General features: G+C 34.0%; 1 protein-coding gene and 1 long non-coding RNA gene across 2 annotated transcripts; both read right to left on the reverse strand.

The window, feature by feature from the left end:
- Positions 1–4,608: 4,608 nt before the first annotated feature.
- Positions 4,609–9,319, reverse strand: LOC130590885 (uncharacterized). The gene is made up of 2 exons (XR_008968641.1): positions 8,157–9,319; positions 4,609–7,234 (listed from the first exon to the last, which is right to left on the reverse strand). It is a non-coding gene; the product is annotated as an uncharacterized LOC130590885 (long non-coding RNA).
- Positions 9,320–13,663: 4,344 nt separating this feature from the next.
- On the reverse strand, positions 13,664–17,709 carry LOC104906466 (membrane steroid-binding protein 1). The gene is made up of 2 exons (XM_010695222.4): positions 17,213–17,709; positions 13,664–14,268 (listed from the first exon to the last, which is right to left on the reverse strand). Exons 1-2 carry the CDS (start codon positions 17,518–17,520, stop codon positions 13,893–13,895), a joined length of 684 nt encoding a protein of 227 aa, XP_010693524.2. The 5' UTR covers positions 17,521–17,709; the 3' UTR covers positions 13,664–13,892.
- Positions 17,710–19,245: the final 1,536 nt, after the last annotated feature.

Consider the following 19,245-nt stretch of genomic DNA (forward strand, 5'->3'; position numbering starts at 1 on the left):
TGAAAATGCAATTGTTTCTATAGAAATTGTTTTTTCATGGAAAATCTTTCTTAGATTAGCAAATCGATAAAGTCGGTTTAACACTAGTTACGTTCAATTTTATTATAGGTTCATTTTCATATTAAGCCAATTTTAGCTCTCGTTTCAACTAATATTTAAAATTCAATATGTAAATTGAGTTCAAGACCCTACATTTTCAGACAAATTTGATATATTGATGATAAAAATTTGCAATGCAAGGCTTTATAATGGCACTTGTAAAAGTGAGCCATTTGTTTTAAAGAAAGTAAATGTCTAACATATTTTTTTTTTTAATTTATTTCATTTCATAAAAAACTCAAATTAGAGTTATGAGCAACATCAAAACACCAAGACTACACACCCCTACTATCATGACAAAGATAACCAACATCTACATCCAAACAATTCCAAAACGACAACAACCCCGAAATAACATGAGCACTAGAACAAGATAAACAACACACTCCTACCAATTCCATACACAAGCAACAACACCCAACATTAACGACCACCACAAAGCTAGGAAGCTCAGGACAACATAAATGAAACATCTAAGAGCTCAAAAAACCCATAAAATATTTTTAATGACATGAACACCATACTAGCTAGCCACTAGGATATCTCTTACTAGTTACTACACCCTCTCTTTACTACTTGGACCCCATTTCTCTTCTCCATTATATGATGGAACTCAGGATGATGAAGAATTTGAGATTGATCATTCTTCTCCAAGTTATGATGGAGTCCTAAATGGCGAAGTAATTGACATTGATTTTTCTTCTTTGTCCGATGAAAAGGAGAACTTGGCACAACATTACTCGAATTTGATTCAAACAACAAAAATTGAACCATTACTAACATCATCCGCGGAAACTACATTCTAAACATTTCCATTAGCACAAAGAAACCTTATTTCTATCATCAGAATATGATTTTTCATTGATATAAACATCTCATTTGCAGATAAAAGGATATTGGCATCGCTATCTAAACCAACACACTCCAACAACCTCTCTGGAATTGGAGACACCTTCTCATTGGTACTACTAACATTAATAATATGATCACTGCTCAACAAAGCAATATAATCACAAGAGACATTTTGCTCCTTAACATATCCACCCTCACCCTCTAACTCAAAACTGGAACCAATTTGCAGATTTTCCCACTTCAGTAAAGCACCCACTTCTAACTTGAACTCACTATCATGAGAGAAAGATAAAGTTCCTCTACCAAACATAACAAAAGACTCCAATAAACAGACTCTTTGAGTGACTCCAACAACAACAACATCAGGTTGCTTCAACTCCTCTTGAGCAACTTGAAGAAAGACATTGACAAAATTCCTCCAAGGATTAGCAACAATCATGACAGGGACAAAAATTGAATACAAAACACCATTAATCTCAACACTTAGCTTCAAATACCAACCCCATCTATTAAAACCAGATTGAATTTTCCACCAAAGATGACCACGTCGCGTCGTTTAGAGTATTTGAATTCAATCAACTTTGAGCAACCATTTAGGATATGGGAAACCATTCAATTAACTTGATCGGATAATTAGTCCACCTTTTTTTATTCTTAAAGAACTCACCAATTTTTTTTTTGAAAAAACCATTGCTTAACTCCATTGAAAAACCTTACCTTGGATTTGAATTCTCATACTTAAACTCCAAATTGACCAGCCTCTCAAAAATGTCCACGGAAATACCACGTGAAATCCCCCAACAGCAACCCAACCACTCCAAAGAAGGGGAATTATGATAGTTACGCCTTGAGAATTTTGATTTAAATTCTAATTGGAGAAAACTAATTGAGAGAGGAATTTTGGAAATTGAAATAAGAAAGAGAAACTAGCTTAGGGAAGGGAGTGAAAAAGATGAAACGAAAAGCATCGGGAAGGGATGTTGACCCTGCGTCAGCGCACGCCCGAAGAGAGAAGCGCGGTCGTCACCGTCTCAAGGGAAGCCGGAAGGTTTAGGGTTTTGATAGGGAGTCTAAAAGGAGGAGATGAAGCTGAAAAGACACGGGTTCGTTCTCTTATATGGTCCTAAATGTCTAACATGTTAGTCACTTTACTACTATATTGAAATGACGGTAACATGTGAGAGTTTAATTGACATATTAGAGATGGAAGAGGAGGATAATTGACATGAACTATAAATTTAACGAGTTACTCAACCTATTATCAATTGATTATAACATGAAATTCTACCAATATTGTACGTGATGAAATTTCCTCCATCAAGTTATCCGAATGGGAGGTCTCATAAGTAGGGGTGAAAGTTCGGTGTACGGTTTGGATTAGGGCCTAATCCAATCCGATCCGAACAAAATTTGGATTTTAATTTTCCAATCTGAATCCAAACCAATTTGAGTTTGAATCCGATCCAATCCAATCCGAATTTTCATACTCTAAATTGGATCCGATCCGAAAATCCGATTTTTTTAAAACTCTAGTTTCTCGATGAAATAAATCAAGCACAACGGTAGCCTAGTAGATTTAGGAAATGAGGAATTAAGTTTTGTTAGGATTCTAGGGGAAGGGTGGAAGTGCTACGCCTACTAAGCTATGGACTATGCTTCTTTTTAGAAAAAAAATAGTTAAGCACTTAAGCCCAATCAAGATACATAATACAAGACATATTAGTATTTGGTTATATTGGATTTTTGGATCCAATTACCCTCAATCCAATCCGATCCGAAGATCCAAATTTTCCAAAAATCTTAATCCGAATCCAATCCGAACACATTTCAAATCCGAATTACTAATTCGGATTGGATTGGATTGGATTTTGGATTTTATCCGAATAACTTTCACCCCTACTCATAAGCTTGTTACCAATTCCAAAAAGGGAGGCCCCATCAATTTGAATACTTGTAGATGAAAAGGATTTGAATGTCTTTGTGGAGCACAATTAATAAAACTATATGATCAACGTACATTTATATGCGAACTAATTAATTACACCCTTGTACAAAGAATCTTCCGGGAATACAAGAATACCACACATAACCCAGTCATGCATGTTTGTATTTTATACATAAGAACGTATGAATATTAAAGAAAATAACTAGACAGCAAATCAGCCAAAAATTGCAACACTACTTAACATTGTTGCTTTAACACTAAATTTTCGCTACATAAAGCTGCAAATAAACTGTTGTTGAAGATCGATCATGATCCATGAGTCCATGACCATCAACTTTCATTAAACAAAAAGTAGCAATCAAGGATCCGTTTGCATTGGTAGGGCGTAAAACGTTTTCAGTGTAAAATGATTTTCATGGAAAATAATTTACAATGAAAAACACAATTCCAAAATTAGTTTTCCATTGCTTGGTTCCATGTAAGAAAAATAATGAAAGTGAAAGAAATATGAAAGGGAAAGTAAGGAGGTAGTGAGAGGAGTGTATAAGAGCGACAAGAAAAACAGTTTTCCCTTCATTTTGAAGGGAAAATGGTTTTCTATCATTGAGAGTGTAATTTTACTCCAAGGGAAAATAATTTTACACTCCTTTGCCAACCAAACAATGTAGAACTGAAAATAGAGGAAAACAATTTTCAAGAAAACGTTTTACGCCCTATCAAATGGAGCCCAACTTTCAAGTTTTCTTATCAATTGTGAAGCGGATTTGGACCTCCTGGGATCGATCTCCTACGCGAAACTGTATGCAATCTATGCTCATTGTTCATGAAATTATCGCGGTTGCCTCTCGAAAAATGCAGGAGCAATACTAATATGAATGTAAATGTGAAAGTGTAAATCAATGAAGTTTTTTGTTTTATCATGGAGGCAATCAGGAAGAAGCTAGGAAGGAGAATGTTTTGGAAATTAGGAAGATTAGTAAATTAATGCATGCTTTTGTAGGCTGTTATATAAGATTTGTTGCGTTACGTTGTCGTCAAATTGGACTGAATGCATTATTAGTACACGTAGTAAGTTGTTAATTTAATGAAATACTTATGTAGAACCATATCATAAGGTACATGCATGAATGCATGATTGATGCTTTCTTGGAGGATAAATGATTGATCTAAGTTTTTCCCATCAATCAAATGTTTGACTTTAATTCATTAAAGTACTATATATTATAGACGAATTAGAATTGAGTTTGCAATTTTGAATTTGTCAACAACGATTATGTACGAGCTAAATACTAACCAGCTTTTGTTTCTTACTCGAATAGTGCATAATACTAGCTAGCTATCTTCGTTTTGATTCGAATTAGAGATAGATCAACACGAACTCATGAATTAATGATTACTTACATTTAAAAGATGGTATTGTGTGAGACTCGTCTGACAAACCATTTTCGTCGGACGTCACACACAGAAAACAACTGACAGAATTTACACAACAACTGAAAGAATACAAGAATCAACTGAAAAAATACAATAATCAACTGAAAACATTAAAAAATCAAAGAAAAACAAAATCCACCGAAAACAAATACACTATTACCAAATAAACACACCAACTGAAAACAAATACACCATTACCAAAAGAAAGGTAGTAATATGTAAATACCAAATAAGCTAGAAGCTAAATACTAAACAACTTAAACACATAAAAAATCACATGAATCATTAAACAAACCAAATAAACAAATTAAGCAATTCAATAACAATCTGAAAGAATTTACACACCAACTGAAAAAATACAAGAATCAACTGAAAGAATACAATAATCAACTTAAAACATCAAAAAATCAAAGAAAAACAAAATCAACAATACCAAATGAAAGATAGAAATGTCTAAATGAAAGAAAAACAACATCAAATGAAAGCAAAACATATGTGAATGATACAAAACAACAATTAAAACACACCAAAAAAAATATGTAAATGAAACAAAGACAGCATCAACTGAAACAAAAACATAATAAAATGAAAGAAATACATATCTAAATGAAACAACAAAACAAATAAAATGAAAAACAACATAAACACTACGAAATGATAAAACAACAATACCACCTGAAAAAACACTTAATTAAATGAAATCAATACAGCTACTAATGACAACAACATCCATCACAATCAAAGCAAAAAAATTAACAAAGTAAACAGACAAAAAAACAAATGAAAAAAAGCCCGCGCGCGTTAAGTTGGGCTCAGCCCGTCCGACGGAACCTATTGAATCAGACGGTCTGACCCAATAGTTTCACAACATTTAAATTAGATTATACCAAATAACTCATCATCAAAACATAATTTAAATTTCAATTAACATAATGAACCATTTGTTTGCCACCTCCCCCAGCAAGCATATCTATTTTGAGAAACTTGCACATATTAAGCTTGTGATCATTGTAGTCCTTACTAGACATAATTTATCGCGCTTACTACGTAACATGTCATGTTTTTTTTTGAAAATAAGAGTTTCAAATGACCACAAATACATACATATAGTGTAAGATAAGAAGAAATAGAGTTTGGGTTACAATAATAAACTTTAGCATAGTAATAAGTCGATTATAAGTTTTAATATATATTCTGAAAATTTATGACTTTTGTAACATCGGAAAGTATTTGAAAAATACTTCAAAACAAGATTCATTTATAATAAACTTATCCAAAGAAAGATTCATTTATAGAAGAAATATTTACAATAGTATTGTATTAAAGTAGCACATGAGATCGCAACATTTGGCGTCCTTATTAAATGTCATTTCTCGCGTTTATTAATTGAGTATCATGTTATTATTTTTAAAAATAAATAAAGTTTTAAATTACTAAAAATACATATATATAGTTTGAAATGTGAAAAATAGAGTTTCTTTACATATATATTGGGGACTATAAGGGTGATGTTCAAGTATTTAATACCATATAAAAAGGAACATGATGAAGATGACATCTCAAGTCCAAAACATGAACCGGTGTTCCATTTTTTTTCCAAGTACTTTTTGTTAAAAATTATGTCATGTTCAAGTCCAGAAAATTCCAAACAAGTATTTTTCTAGTATATCCTCGCTTAAACACTGGTATTAGTTGGCATAATCCTTATTATTATCTGTTCAAAAGAAGTTTATACTTTAAGACAAATCATGAAGATGTCAAAGTACATACGTGTCGTTGTCTGGCAGTTGTTATAGAAAATATTGTAAATATGGGTGGTTACAAGTCTTATGTGCTTGGACTTTCGTATATGTTACTTCTTATTCTATGAAAAAAAACATCTAATCAAGCTTTAAACTCCAATTAGAAATGAATCAAGCTAATCAGGTTACAATTTAAATGCCACCTAAAGGACAAAATTGTGCATTGAGATTATCTTACTATTAGATTGAGTTATTTTCTATTGTGTGACACATAGAGTTTGCTTCCTTTCCATTTTCAAATCATTGGAAAGTCAATTGATGGTTTTGTCTAGATGTAAGAAGTTTTTTTTTTTTTTTTTGACAGGTATGTAAGAAGTTAATTGTTTAAGATTTTTCAAATTTAAACTTCATTTTCATCTAAAGTGGCACAAATGTATACTAGTATATGTTTCACAATAATCTATTATTATTTTAGAGATATAATTCTCTTTGATGAATATTATTTTGTATATACTATACATTATATTTTCTATTACCTAGTGTTTTTTGATATCGACCGTGGTCCTTTATTATCATAAATTTACTAGGGAACTCAAATCAATCTATTTAAATTGCAAGTTTGAGGTCATGTGAGCAATGCTCAAACACATAAAAATTAGAGTCTATTTTAATCTTTGATAGATGCTAATAGAGGTGGTCATTGGATACACAAAACAAAACCCAATCTTGAACTAACCTTCAAGAAAATCGGAGAGGACCGGACCGTCAGATGATTGGGCCTGAACCAGAACCAGACCGAAACCGCACAAACATAAGGGTTCTCGTGGCCCAATTGATGGCGGAAGAAATCGGCCCGACTCTAGCCCCGAAACAGACCGTGAACCGCACTCAACGCGAAACGCATCGTAAACCGTCCTCAACCTTGAATCGAACCGTTAAACCAGTTCTAAATATGCATAAAAGTTCTTCAACTCGGCCTACTTATTAATAACACTAGCGTACATGGAAGGTATCGAAAATTACTTATTGTAAATACTAGTGCATGTGCAATTAAAATTTAAAAATCAAAATACTTTTCCATTTACAAAAATATATTGGACCAGTGAACCAAATCTGAACCGGACCGAGCCCTGAACTGGTTCAGGTTTGAGAAGATCCAACCCTGAAAGGAATTTTAGGCGCAATCAATCAATAAAAGAAGAAAATAAAGTGCTAGGTGCTGCGTCTTGCCTTATGTGCGTAAGACCGAAACTCAAAGGAATTGACGGGCCTGCACAAGGATGGAAACCTGAACTGGACCGGATCGATCAGCTAATTGGCCCGGATTCAACCCAGCCCGACCCGTGTCCATGTTTAGATGCTAATAGTACCATATATACAACTTTGTTAAGGTATTAGTACTAGAATTATCATTGGAATTGATAAAGAATATATGTGAATAAACCTACAAGGAGAAAAGTTAATATATTCTCTATTAGGAACATTTTCTAGTACTAAAGAATACCAAATTTTGGTTCTTTATTGTATACATAGGTGCTACTACAAGATTTTTGGTATTATGAATCTTTCATATGTATTTTGAATCTTGTAATAGTACTATAAGATCTTTCAATTGGTACTCTAACTATTGGTGATTAGGCCTTTCTCAAGATGATCTATCCTAGCCATCAGTAGTTCATTACAACTCTTTGTTGAATCCTATGGCTAAAATACTTTGCTCTCATATCTGATTCACTCATACTTTAACCATTATATTGGTTCAGAGATCTCTACAGTAAACAACTCTCAGGTCAATAATTGAAGTTGTATAAAGATGCATAGAACGAACTGTCTCATATACAGAACAAAAACTGATAAAAATAGATAACATATGTCAGAATGTGAACATATATTAAACAACCCAGAAAGAGCAAAAACATTGACTTGTATTTGTATACTCTATCAACATACATACTGTAACATCAAGACAAAAACTGGTAAATTTTCTATAAAAACTTAGCAAATTGATGAAAACCCAATCAATTATGAAGTGGGTTAGGCCCAGTTGGAGTAGAATTATGTGTGACAGCATGAAGTGTTTTTACCTCAGTTTCATTTACTTCCTTTGAGCTACCAAACTTTACATAGTTTTGAGTCTGATCAGATGATTGAAGCAGAAATTTTCTTGCAGATCTTTCGATTTGATAGGAAGTTCGCTGATCGAAAAAGAGCGAAAACAAGATCAATGAACTGCCAAGAATCACTAAAACAACCCAAAGTTTTGTACTAAAAGAACAACTTTGAGTTGACATGTTGAAGTACCAAAAACTTTGGTTAAAAACACAGGAATTTGGCTTATAACTTTATAAGTATTATGTTTATTCTCTATGTTAGAATTTTGGTAGGAGATTAATAAACCAAAACATCAATGGTAAATACTATAGGTCTAAAGGTATGTCATTTAGTGTAAGAAAGAGACAGCCGCAGGTCTCATTCTCATAATTCATATGCATATGGTCCCATGTATTGATTGAAGAGTCTGACAAATTGTCAAAGATGATAAATTGGGTTGATTAAGTGATTATCCATAAAACAATTAGAAAAGGATTTGAGTTTAAGCTTGGAATTATTAGAGACTTAGAGTTTTAAGCTATTGGGATTTCTGGGAATCAATGGGTGATGAAGTTGTCAAATTGCTGATTTTTGATTTGAAAATTCAAAGTTTACAGATAGAATTTTTTGTTAGAAGGGAGCTTTTAAAACATTTAGGTTGTGAGGAGAGAGCCCAAAATAATAATTGTGAACCACTACCTAATAAGTAATAATATCATATACTTCCTCCGCTCCACGAATAATACAACACGTGAGTTTTCAAGGTCTTCGATGCACAACTTGAACCATAAATATTAAAATATATTTAATTATTTATTAACAAAAAAAATTCGAAAAAAATACACATTGACATGAATTCAACAAGATTTCACATGACTATGATATTATAAATATAGCGGTGGAAAGTCGTGGTAAAAAAATTAATGACATATTTAAAAAAAAGTAAGAAGAAATTCTCTTAAATGCCCTTGTACGCGCATATATCCAGAGGCTCATTACAAGTTAGACACCCCGCAACCCCCTTCTTCTCTTAAATCCCGAGTAAATACTTAGGTAGGATTTAAACTCTAGACTTTATTAGAGAAGATGGAAAAGTTTAGCACTTGAGCCAATTCCAATTTTTAGGGTGAAGACATTGTTTGATAGCAATTTGCTATTCAACCCAATTGCAAATCCTTCAAGATTGAGTAACCTAAGTACCACTAAAAAACTAAGACAACACTAGAAAACATTTTTGCAGAGATTAGAGGGGTTGTGCGTGAGAAATCATGCAGGTCTTGTTATCTTTCATAGTGCCTATCTTCAAAGTGATGGAACCCTACAGAGAAATTGAATAAGATTTTTTTGTTGCATTATAAGAGCAAAACAAGGGAAAAAAAAGATTGGTGTGACGATGCCTTAACTCGCACGAATTGTCCTTTTGTCCACAAATAAATGGCGGGTATACTATTTTACTCGTAGTAAGTCCTACGTAACACTATCTTATAATAACATTATGATAATACCATATTACGTTGTTTCCTAAAAAAGATTACTTTATAAGTATAAAGGGTCACTCTATAAGAAAAAAAGAGTTATTATATACGATTTTTTCATGATATACCTACGACAATTTTTTTTATTAACTATATAACCCGACTTTTCAAAATTCAATATATACCTTTTAGTTAGTAAAAATACATACATATAATGCCTTTTATGACTAACAGTGGTTAACACTCGCCTTGACAAAGCCAAATCGTCCAATTGCATAGAAAGAAGATCAGATGTGACGAGAACTCATCCAATGCGGTTTTGTTTTCTCAGTTAGACAATATGTCGTTCTCAGCAGTAGTTAATTAATCATACCCTTGAATATTGTTACATAATTAAGTTAAATACTTTTGAAGAAAGGTCACCAGAGTTTTGAGTGTCCATAAAAGAGGGACAATCAGAAAAGCCATGATAATCAGGGAAAAGTGGTCATCAGGAAAAGTATGGATGCCACGAGAGATCATTAATGAGTGTCATGGGAGACGATTGTCCCCAACATAAAGTGGCATAACAAAATTTGAGTGTCATGGGAGACGATTGTCCCCCAAGAGAAGGTGACCGCCATATATCATAAGGGAACGTGTACGACCAACATAATAGAAATACTGCAAGATCCGTCTTTCACTTTGATTTATCATGTTTCATGAATTTTAAGTATATTTCATAATAAAATTTGGGTTGGGAGTGGTGCGAGCTCGACTAGTTGGTTTCCACCTGTCGTGGGTTGTTTGAAAGTTAATTTTGATGCACATGTGAGTGGTAATGGGGAGGTTGGTATGGGTGTTGTTATGCGGAATAGTGATGGCAAAGTGGTGTTCTTAGCTACTAATCGTGTCGCGGCAAAATGTGAGGTGATGTTGGCTGAAGCTATGGTTGTTAGATATGTTGTGGAGGTGTATGCTCGATTCGGTTATGATAATTTGGTTTTTGAAGGTGACGCAAGCACGATTGTCAATACAATGAAGAACAAAGTTGTTGGTGTGGCCCCTATTTTTCGAGTCTATGATGATATTTCTAGTGTAGTTGGGAACTTTGCTTGTTTTTCTTTTTCTCATGTTAAACGAGCGGGTAATGTTGTTGCCCACCTGTTAGCTCGTGTGGAGTGTCCTAGTAACATGGAGATTGTATGGTTTGGTTTCTTTCCCCTAAGTATCACTACTTTGGTGGACATTGATTTAATATAAGTTCCCTAGCTTTTCCACTAAAAATAACATCTACAACCGATCTGACTTAGTTTATTTTTATTAAAGACTTGATTTCATTTTATTTCAATAATTTAAAGGAGTAATTAAGTTTTATGATAACCTTAAATATAAACTTTAAACAATTTTTTTTTGATAAGTAAACTTTAAGCAATTTAATTAGCTTATTAATGTTAATCAAGTTTAACTTTTAAGGATATTACAAAAAGATTCACATTTAGTCATTAATTCCTATTAACCATTAAACAATACTATTAAGCATTAACCTTTTAATAAACTTATCTCTATTATATAAAGGAAGGGGGGCAATGGTGTCCTCTTTTGAAATGCCTATTTTGCCCCCCTTCCCTTTCTAAATTATAAAAGGAATGTCAAAATCAAAATCGACACTCAAGAAAAACTACCGAAAATTAATTTACAACACTCACTCACAAATCACTTAAAAGAAGAAACTTTACAAATCACTCATACAATTGACAAAATCACGTAATAAAAATTACGCAAGTCACTCAAATAATCAGGAAACTTTATTAAAACTTAAAATTAATATACAAACTAAAACTAATAACCTAGAACGTCAATGCATACAAAAACATTTACAAAAATTTACTTACAAATCAGTACTGTACTTAATTAAAAAAATCAACTAAAAAATTATAATATTAGAAATCATAAATAAATTCAATAAAATTTCTATTATGTTTATAGAATTTAACTTTGAAAAGTAAAAATAAAAACTAAAAGAATGGTGAGAGACTGAAGTGACATAAACTAAACCAATTAAATTTTGCATCTAAAAACAATTATACTTCGCATGTTTAATGTTCAAATTTTGACTTTTATGCCGAAGAAAATCGAGTTTTTGTTTCGAAAAAAATTCAAGCACGCATCGCGTGCAAAAAATTCTAGTTTGATATGTTATGTCACTGGAGTTGTTGCCCTACCGCCATTGATGCTACTAAGCATAAAGAAGATTTGCAAATACCGACATTTTGTGTATATTTTTAAAAATTGAAGGATATATGGTGAATATTGAGAAGTTGGAGGGTATATGATGAAAAAAATTATCGGAGATATATGGTGAAAAAACCACTTAATATAAACGGATCACTTTATATCTTAAATTGAACACCTTTATCTTAAGACTAATTCTACTATAATTGAATCCTTTTAGGGAATAAGTTATCATCATCTCACCATAAATAATTAGTAAACCGGTCTTATACTACTATGAGCTAAGAATCAAAATCTAAATTTCTTTACTTCTATGTAGAGGTGGCATGGATCGCGCTAGCACGCGGGTCGGCACGGTGTGGGCCTGGGCCGGCCTTAGCCCGCTCAAGGCCCGACCAGGCCCGCCGCCCACTATATGGGTCGTGGACCTACCACGGTCAAGAAATTTTATTTTTGGCCCATCCCACCGTTAGCCCGCCTATATGGCCCGTGGGCCGGCCCACGGACTGAATGTCCCTTTTCTTTGTTTTTTAGTCTAAATTCCAAAAAAAAAAACATAAAGTGCAGGTCAGGCACGGGCCGGGCCGTGGACAAAATCTGAAAATTTCAGGCTTGGCACGACCCGACATTCATGGACTCGAGCCCAACCCGTTGGTGCCAAAGCCCACAGGCCAAGCCGTGAAAAGGCCTGACCCGTATCCAGGTTTACTTCTACGTTATCTATGAAAAAGTTAATAGTGATCTTAGAGCTTGTTTGGTTAACATTCAAATGCATGTGAAATTAAAATTTCTAGGAAGTAAATATATGTGTTGTTTGATTGGTAAAAACATGGGAAACAGAACTCTCTAGGAAGTTCTATTTCCTAAAAAATGGAGGAAATACTTATTTAGGTCCGCCTAAGTAAGTGGAAATTCTCATGGGAAATAAAATTTCCCATGTTCAACGAAACAAAAAAATGTACTTCATAGAAAAAAAAAATTCATATGCAATGCAAATTCATAAAAAGTTATACTTCCCAATTTCAACCAAACAAGCCCAACCAAACAATCCCATTTAAAGATGGAGGGGGTGTTAAACAAATCCCTAAACCATAAACATACTCCAAACATTGTCAGGGTTTTGACAAGCAGGACCTTTGTTTTTTCCTGACAGAAAACGTTTAATTTCAGTGGATGATATGATGAGACAGAATACTCATTTTTTCCTCTGACAGAAAACATTTTATGGCCCAAGATGAATCACAAATGACAAAAACGAGAGAGGTTACGGACTTACGGGGCTAACCCAACTTTGGCGACTTGTACGAAAGTTGCCTTCAATTATAAATGACAACTCACGCAGCTAATAAAGTCTTTGGGGGCCAAACCCCAAATTATGATGACGGCATAATCAGGCAAACACAAACTTAATTTCTAGTTGAAAAATAGCCCCGAACAAAAGATTATCTCGGACCTACACCGCCTTTTCTAGGATCCTTTTTTTTTCTCTAAAGCATCACCAGCACACGAATTGCAAAAATCTTTTTACATGATTTGTGGCTAACTCTTTTAGATTTAATTGGTACTTGTCTTACCGCCAAATCGTCTGATCCAACGACTTTGTCAAAGTCATAAGGTTAATACATGCAGGCTAGGCCGGGTTAGACGAAGCCACAACCAACCAGCAAGGTGACCAAGCTACCTAGGCAGAAAAGTGACCAGAAGTGAGCAAGTTGGCTGAAAAACAGACCTATTGTGACACTGCCCTTTCAATTCAGTCATCAAACAGATAGCATATCAGCCATAGCATATGATGAAGAGGAAATGACGAATGAGATAATTTCAGCTGTATTCCCAATCATAATTATTCAATGGAGTCCACACGAGCATATGTTCATTTACAATAACACTTGAAGTAAATAAGTTCTTGTGTGAAGGACCCAATCATGACAGCATTCCACACAGTATTAACACCATTCCTAAAATGCACCCCTTCCCATGGCTTTATGCTCCATTAAAAACTGGATTTTCAAAACTCGGTACATGGCTAAAGACGTACATTTACTCCTCTTTTTTCTCTGCATCAGTAAGAGATGTTTCTGCAGTCTCTGCTATTGGCTTCTCTAAGGGGCTGTCTTCTGGCTTTTCTGATGGTGGGTGTTCTTCCTGCTTTGGAGCCTCTCTGTCAGTAGCTTCAACGGTTTCGTTAGGAGAGGACTCATCAGTTGCTGGAACATCCTTTGTCTTAAGAGTTCCAACCTTCACATATTTACTCATGAACTTGTATTCCCAATCCTGTAATGCCTCGAGCTCGAAAGGACCAAGGCCAGAGATATCCCCCGTCAAATCGTTATCTTCAAAGGACATCTTTGCTAGAGCTCTGCTGGCATCCTTGCCAGCAAACAATGCATAGGGTCCACCTGGACCATAGAACATCCTGAAACAGACATGGCAGTGGTTCCAAATGTTAGCAAACTTTTGAGTTGGTTCCATAAGTTTCTGGAACTACACAAACATTGATAGTTGCATAAACATGTTTTATGAAGAGGAAGCTAGTATTCGGTAAGTATAAAATAGGAGGTCTCACAGGTGAATCACAATGAAGTCAGGCTAAAGTTACCTAGAGAACATGAAGGTATCTGTCCAGTAAAGTGGAATTGGAATAACTTGAAAAAACATTCGGAAACAGTCACCAGCAAATTGTTTATAAAACCACAAACAGCTAGACAAAACAAGCAAATTCCAAAAGCAAAGCAGCAGGAAGATCTAAAAGTAGCACTATGTCGTGCAATTTGTCATTGATTAAGGTGTAAAATCATAGAATTGGTAAACTCTGATACATGAGATACAAGAAAATCATGTCTTCCTTTAAAGGTCAGGCATCCAAAATATATAAGTTCAGTTCAGAAACAAAATGACGCATGGAAATGAAAGCTCCCTTTCTGCATTTAGGAAAATTGCACCAGCCTACCTTCAGCTGGAGGAAAAGGGTTAATATTCTCGGCCTAGAATACAAATGACTATCAGGAAGCTGAACAAACTTCAAACTTCCCATACACCAATATTTGTCCAATGATGAGTACACAAGGCAACAGATCCCTCATGACCACTCTAAGAGTATGTACAATGGGGCTCTCCAACTAGCTCTCCAACTAGCTCTCCAAGGAGAGAGAAAATGGAGAGCCACCTCTTACCTAACAATGGGGCTCTTGGGTGTGTCTTGGGTGTCTCTCCATGGAGACACTTTGCCAAAGGGCTCTTGGGGGAGATACCATTTGGGTTGATGGAGAGATGGCTCTCCAATATGTGGGACCCACTTTTTATTGTAATTACTTCAATTCTTTTTTCTTCATGCAACCATTTAATGATCTTTTCTATAAAAATTAAAAAAAGATGGTAATAATTATTATGCCAACAAGTATAATTTTCCTTTATCTATAAAATGAGCCTAATATTGGATATTTAAAAATTAGTTTTTCATGTTGTAGGTTAATTCTTCATTCCATGCCAAATTTATGAAAATTAAATATTAGCACTCATAATTATATTGTTTTTTAAAAATTCTACTTTGCTTAAATTATGAAAAAGATTAATTTGTAATTATATTTAATTTATATGAATAACATAGGCTATGTTCAGTCTACCTTATTTTTGCTTATTTCAGATCTAATCAGATCAGAAAAAATAAGTTCAGATCAGATCAGTTCAGATCATGTTTATATTTAAAAATCATTATATCTTTCATTACATATTAGTAAAAATTATAATAATTGAATATTAATAAAGTACTCATTGAGACGAATCAAACAAGATCCCACATGACTATATTTTTTTCTTATGTATTGAGAAAAATCTAAAAGATAAGATCTTGTAATCAGATCAGTTCAGATCAGATCAGATCAGAAAAAATAAGTTCAGATCAGATCAGATAAGTTCAGATCAGAAAATTTCAGGTGAACTAAATATAGCCTTAATTTATATAACTTTGATCATAATATGAAATGAGGTTCATTTATTGACATGGGGACCACAAAATAATGAAAAGTTGAATGGAGAACTCTTTAAAAGGTTTTATTGTTGTTGGGTGTTTTTAGACATGGCTCTTGAGAGTAGCTTGAAGAGAGAGAATAGGAGAGAGAGTGTGGAGAGCTAGTTGGAGAGACACCAACCACTGTACATGCTCTAACTTGCAAAACCACTTCCAGTAACAATCAAACCGGTTAAGGACACAACATAGATGCCAATTGCAACTAACATGATTGCAATATGATGTTTATAAGTTCAGCGAACACAAATATTATAATGGAACATGAAACAACATTGGCGCCACTGATGGGACAGGGGAGGTTAAAACTATACAGCTTACCCCTGCCAGGCAAAGAAAGAAGACTATATTAGGATCACCGCAAAGATCACAATAAGAGAAACTGCATATGCAACAGCATGATCCAGCACTATAACATATAACGTTGTCTTTGTTGCAGCTCTAGAAGAAACATATTACTCAACTCAGTGCACTTGTGTTGTACATGGGTAAGTGTTCAAGTGTTTGACTCACCTATTCTACTAAGATATTTCATGATTTTGACCCATAAATGAATTGTCAAAGTGTAGATATCCATGTCGGAATGTTGAGGATCCGACACGGGTACTTGAGCCAAAATGAAGGATCCAAGTGATAACATGTATGAGAGTTTAGAGCGATAAAAATTCGCAGCTCATAAAAATCAAATGACAGATAGCAGATCAATCAGAAGCCGAAAACATCATAGCATGATAAAACACTTTTCAATGGTGTGAATGTTCCGCGGCAGGATCAAACACTATTTCTTTCCCTCTTGCTCCTGGAATAATGTTCAAATGCTATTCTGATTCCCAATTCTTTTATACAACCATGTGATACTGATATATCAACAACAGCAAAAATAATAATAGTAATAATAAGTATATCAACAATAGAAATCAGATGAAGGCTAAGAAAAACACAAGGAAAAGCACACTTTACAAAAAGTCATGTTACACTCCCCAGTCCTCAGATGGAGAACCCCTAATTATCCCTTTACCCAAAATCCAAAAAGGTGCAGCTTTACACCATTTAAGCACAAATTAACTCCATACACTGATTCAACCAATACAAAGTAACACAATTTACACACACCTAAACCCTAACTCATCCCAATTAGCATCAAAAGGTAATCCACCCCCAAAAAATTCAATTAACCCAACAAATCTTCAAAGTTCAAAACTTTAATTAGTCATAAGATCACCTTCAATCAAACCCTAAAATCTTCCAACAGTAAAATTTGACCCAATACAGTAAATATTAAAACCCAGAAAATAAAAATAAAATCCAAAAGAAAAGACATAAAATTGAACAAAACCTGCTCTGAGAAACATCATAGATCTGACCCTTGATAGCCATAAGCAAGGGTTTCTTGGGATCAGAACCATCATAGTTTTTCAATTCATCCTCAGTAATTTCACCCAACTGAACTGGAGGAGGCAACGGCTCAATTTCTTCCATAGACCTAGGATGTTGATGATTCTGAGAAGGAGATGATCCAAACAACCCAGAAACCATATGGTAGAAAGCTAAACTTAGAGCAATTACAGTGAAGAACGTTGCAGGAGAAAGACCTGTATATGCTGTTATGGCTTCCTTAAATGTTTCCCATAGTTCTAAAGCCATTTTTTTGTTGATGAAATTTCTCTTGTTGAGAATGAAAGGGTCTTTGAAAGCTCTGTGTTTCTAGTTCAGCAATTCAACTTATGGAAGTGATGAGAGAGAGAGATAAATATCGGGAGTTGGTAGGAGTGATGAATGTTGAATTGTTGATGTATTGGGGAGAAAAAAGGTAGATACATTTTTGGTACTTGGGCTTGATTTCGCAGTATTCTATGTTCTTTTTGTGCAGAAAGTGCTACTAGCCTATTACTAGTATGAATTTCTTTTTCTTGATTTTGTGTCCCTAGTAGCCCGTCTTTGACTTGCACCCTAGCCCAACAAGATTGAGAGTTTTCTTTTACAAGTACACCAACTCAATGGTTTGAGATGGCAATAAAGCTTGTTACTTTTGACTTCATTTTAGTCCAGTTCAATTCATTTTAGTTTTGGACGTATTATGTTCACATCTTTTTATGTTTTTATTTGAAAAAATGAGTAACCTCTAATAAGTTTAGATCAGTAAAAATAAGTAAGTTTTAATAAGTTCAAATTAGTAAAAATAAAATATAACACTTTATAAAATAAGTTTATATAAGGAACATAAGGTCTAAAGTTTAATAAAGTTCAAATAAACAAAAAAAATTCTCTAAAAATTCCAGTTCAATTTATTTCAGTTGAATTCAATTCAGTCCAACAAAAAATGGCTTAAAGCAGGATGGTCTAAAACATGGTACGACCTTGCATAATTTTGGAATGCATGGCTCTGATACCATGTCAAAGGACCAACTCAGCCAAAAGCTTAAAGGGTTCTTACGTGACAAAAAGGTTACGGGTTCGAATCTCATCCACCCCTCCTTTCTCAGTGGAATATTTAACGCCAGGTATGAGGGAGGCATGTGCTGCATCCACACTTCAAGACCAAAGGGCTCTTGCGTGAGGGGGCGTGATAGAGTATAGATCTATTCCTGAGGCCTCAACCATAAGCTTAAGCTTTTGGCTGAGTTGGTCCTCTGACATGGTATCAGAGCCAGCGTGACAAAAAAAGGTACGGGTTCGAATCTCATCCACCCCTCCTTTCTCAGTGGAATATTTAACGCCAAGTATGAGGGAGGCATGTGCTGCATCCACACTTCAAGCCCAAAGGGCTCTTGCGTGAGGGGGCATGATAGAGTATAGATCTATTCCTGGGGTCTCAACCATAAGCTTAAGCTTTTGGTTGAGTTGGTCCTCTGTGAGGCCCCAGGAATAGATCTATACTCTATCAGAAGCCTTAAAAGGCACTTGGTTTGATCAATCTTAAAATGTAGACTAATGCTTAAAGCTAGTCTTCTAGCACGTAACATGTTGTGGTAGAATTAATATCATTTGATGTAAATACAAAAGTATGTAATTAAAAATATATTTACTTATTATTGTTTATTACTTAACGTGTACATGAAATATATGTATATATTATATATATACTTCATTTAACTTTTATCGGTTGTAATGTTTTGACTTTTATAATATATATGTTTATTAACTTTGTCTAGGAAGGTCTGGCTCATATAGTACAAAATTTTTGTTTTCAAAAATAATTTTAATTGAAGTTTTCTTTTTTTCTTCTTCTAATAATGAATTAAAAATGAATAGTGTCAAAATTAAAGTATAGCCGTTATTTAAAAATGAGGACATTATTAAAAAGATTATTGAACTTATCTCAATGTATATTTACAATATACAAACCTTTCAATAATACACTATTAGGTC

This window comes from Beta vulgaris, chromosome 3 (genome assembly GCF_026745355.1).
Source record: "Beta vulgaris subsp. vulgaris cultivar EL10 chromosome 3, EL10.2, whole genome shotgun sequence".
Classification (NCBI taxonomy): Eukaryota; Viridiplantae; Streptophyta; class Magnoliopsida; order Caryophyllales; family Amaranthaceae; genus Beta; species Beta vulgaris.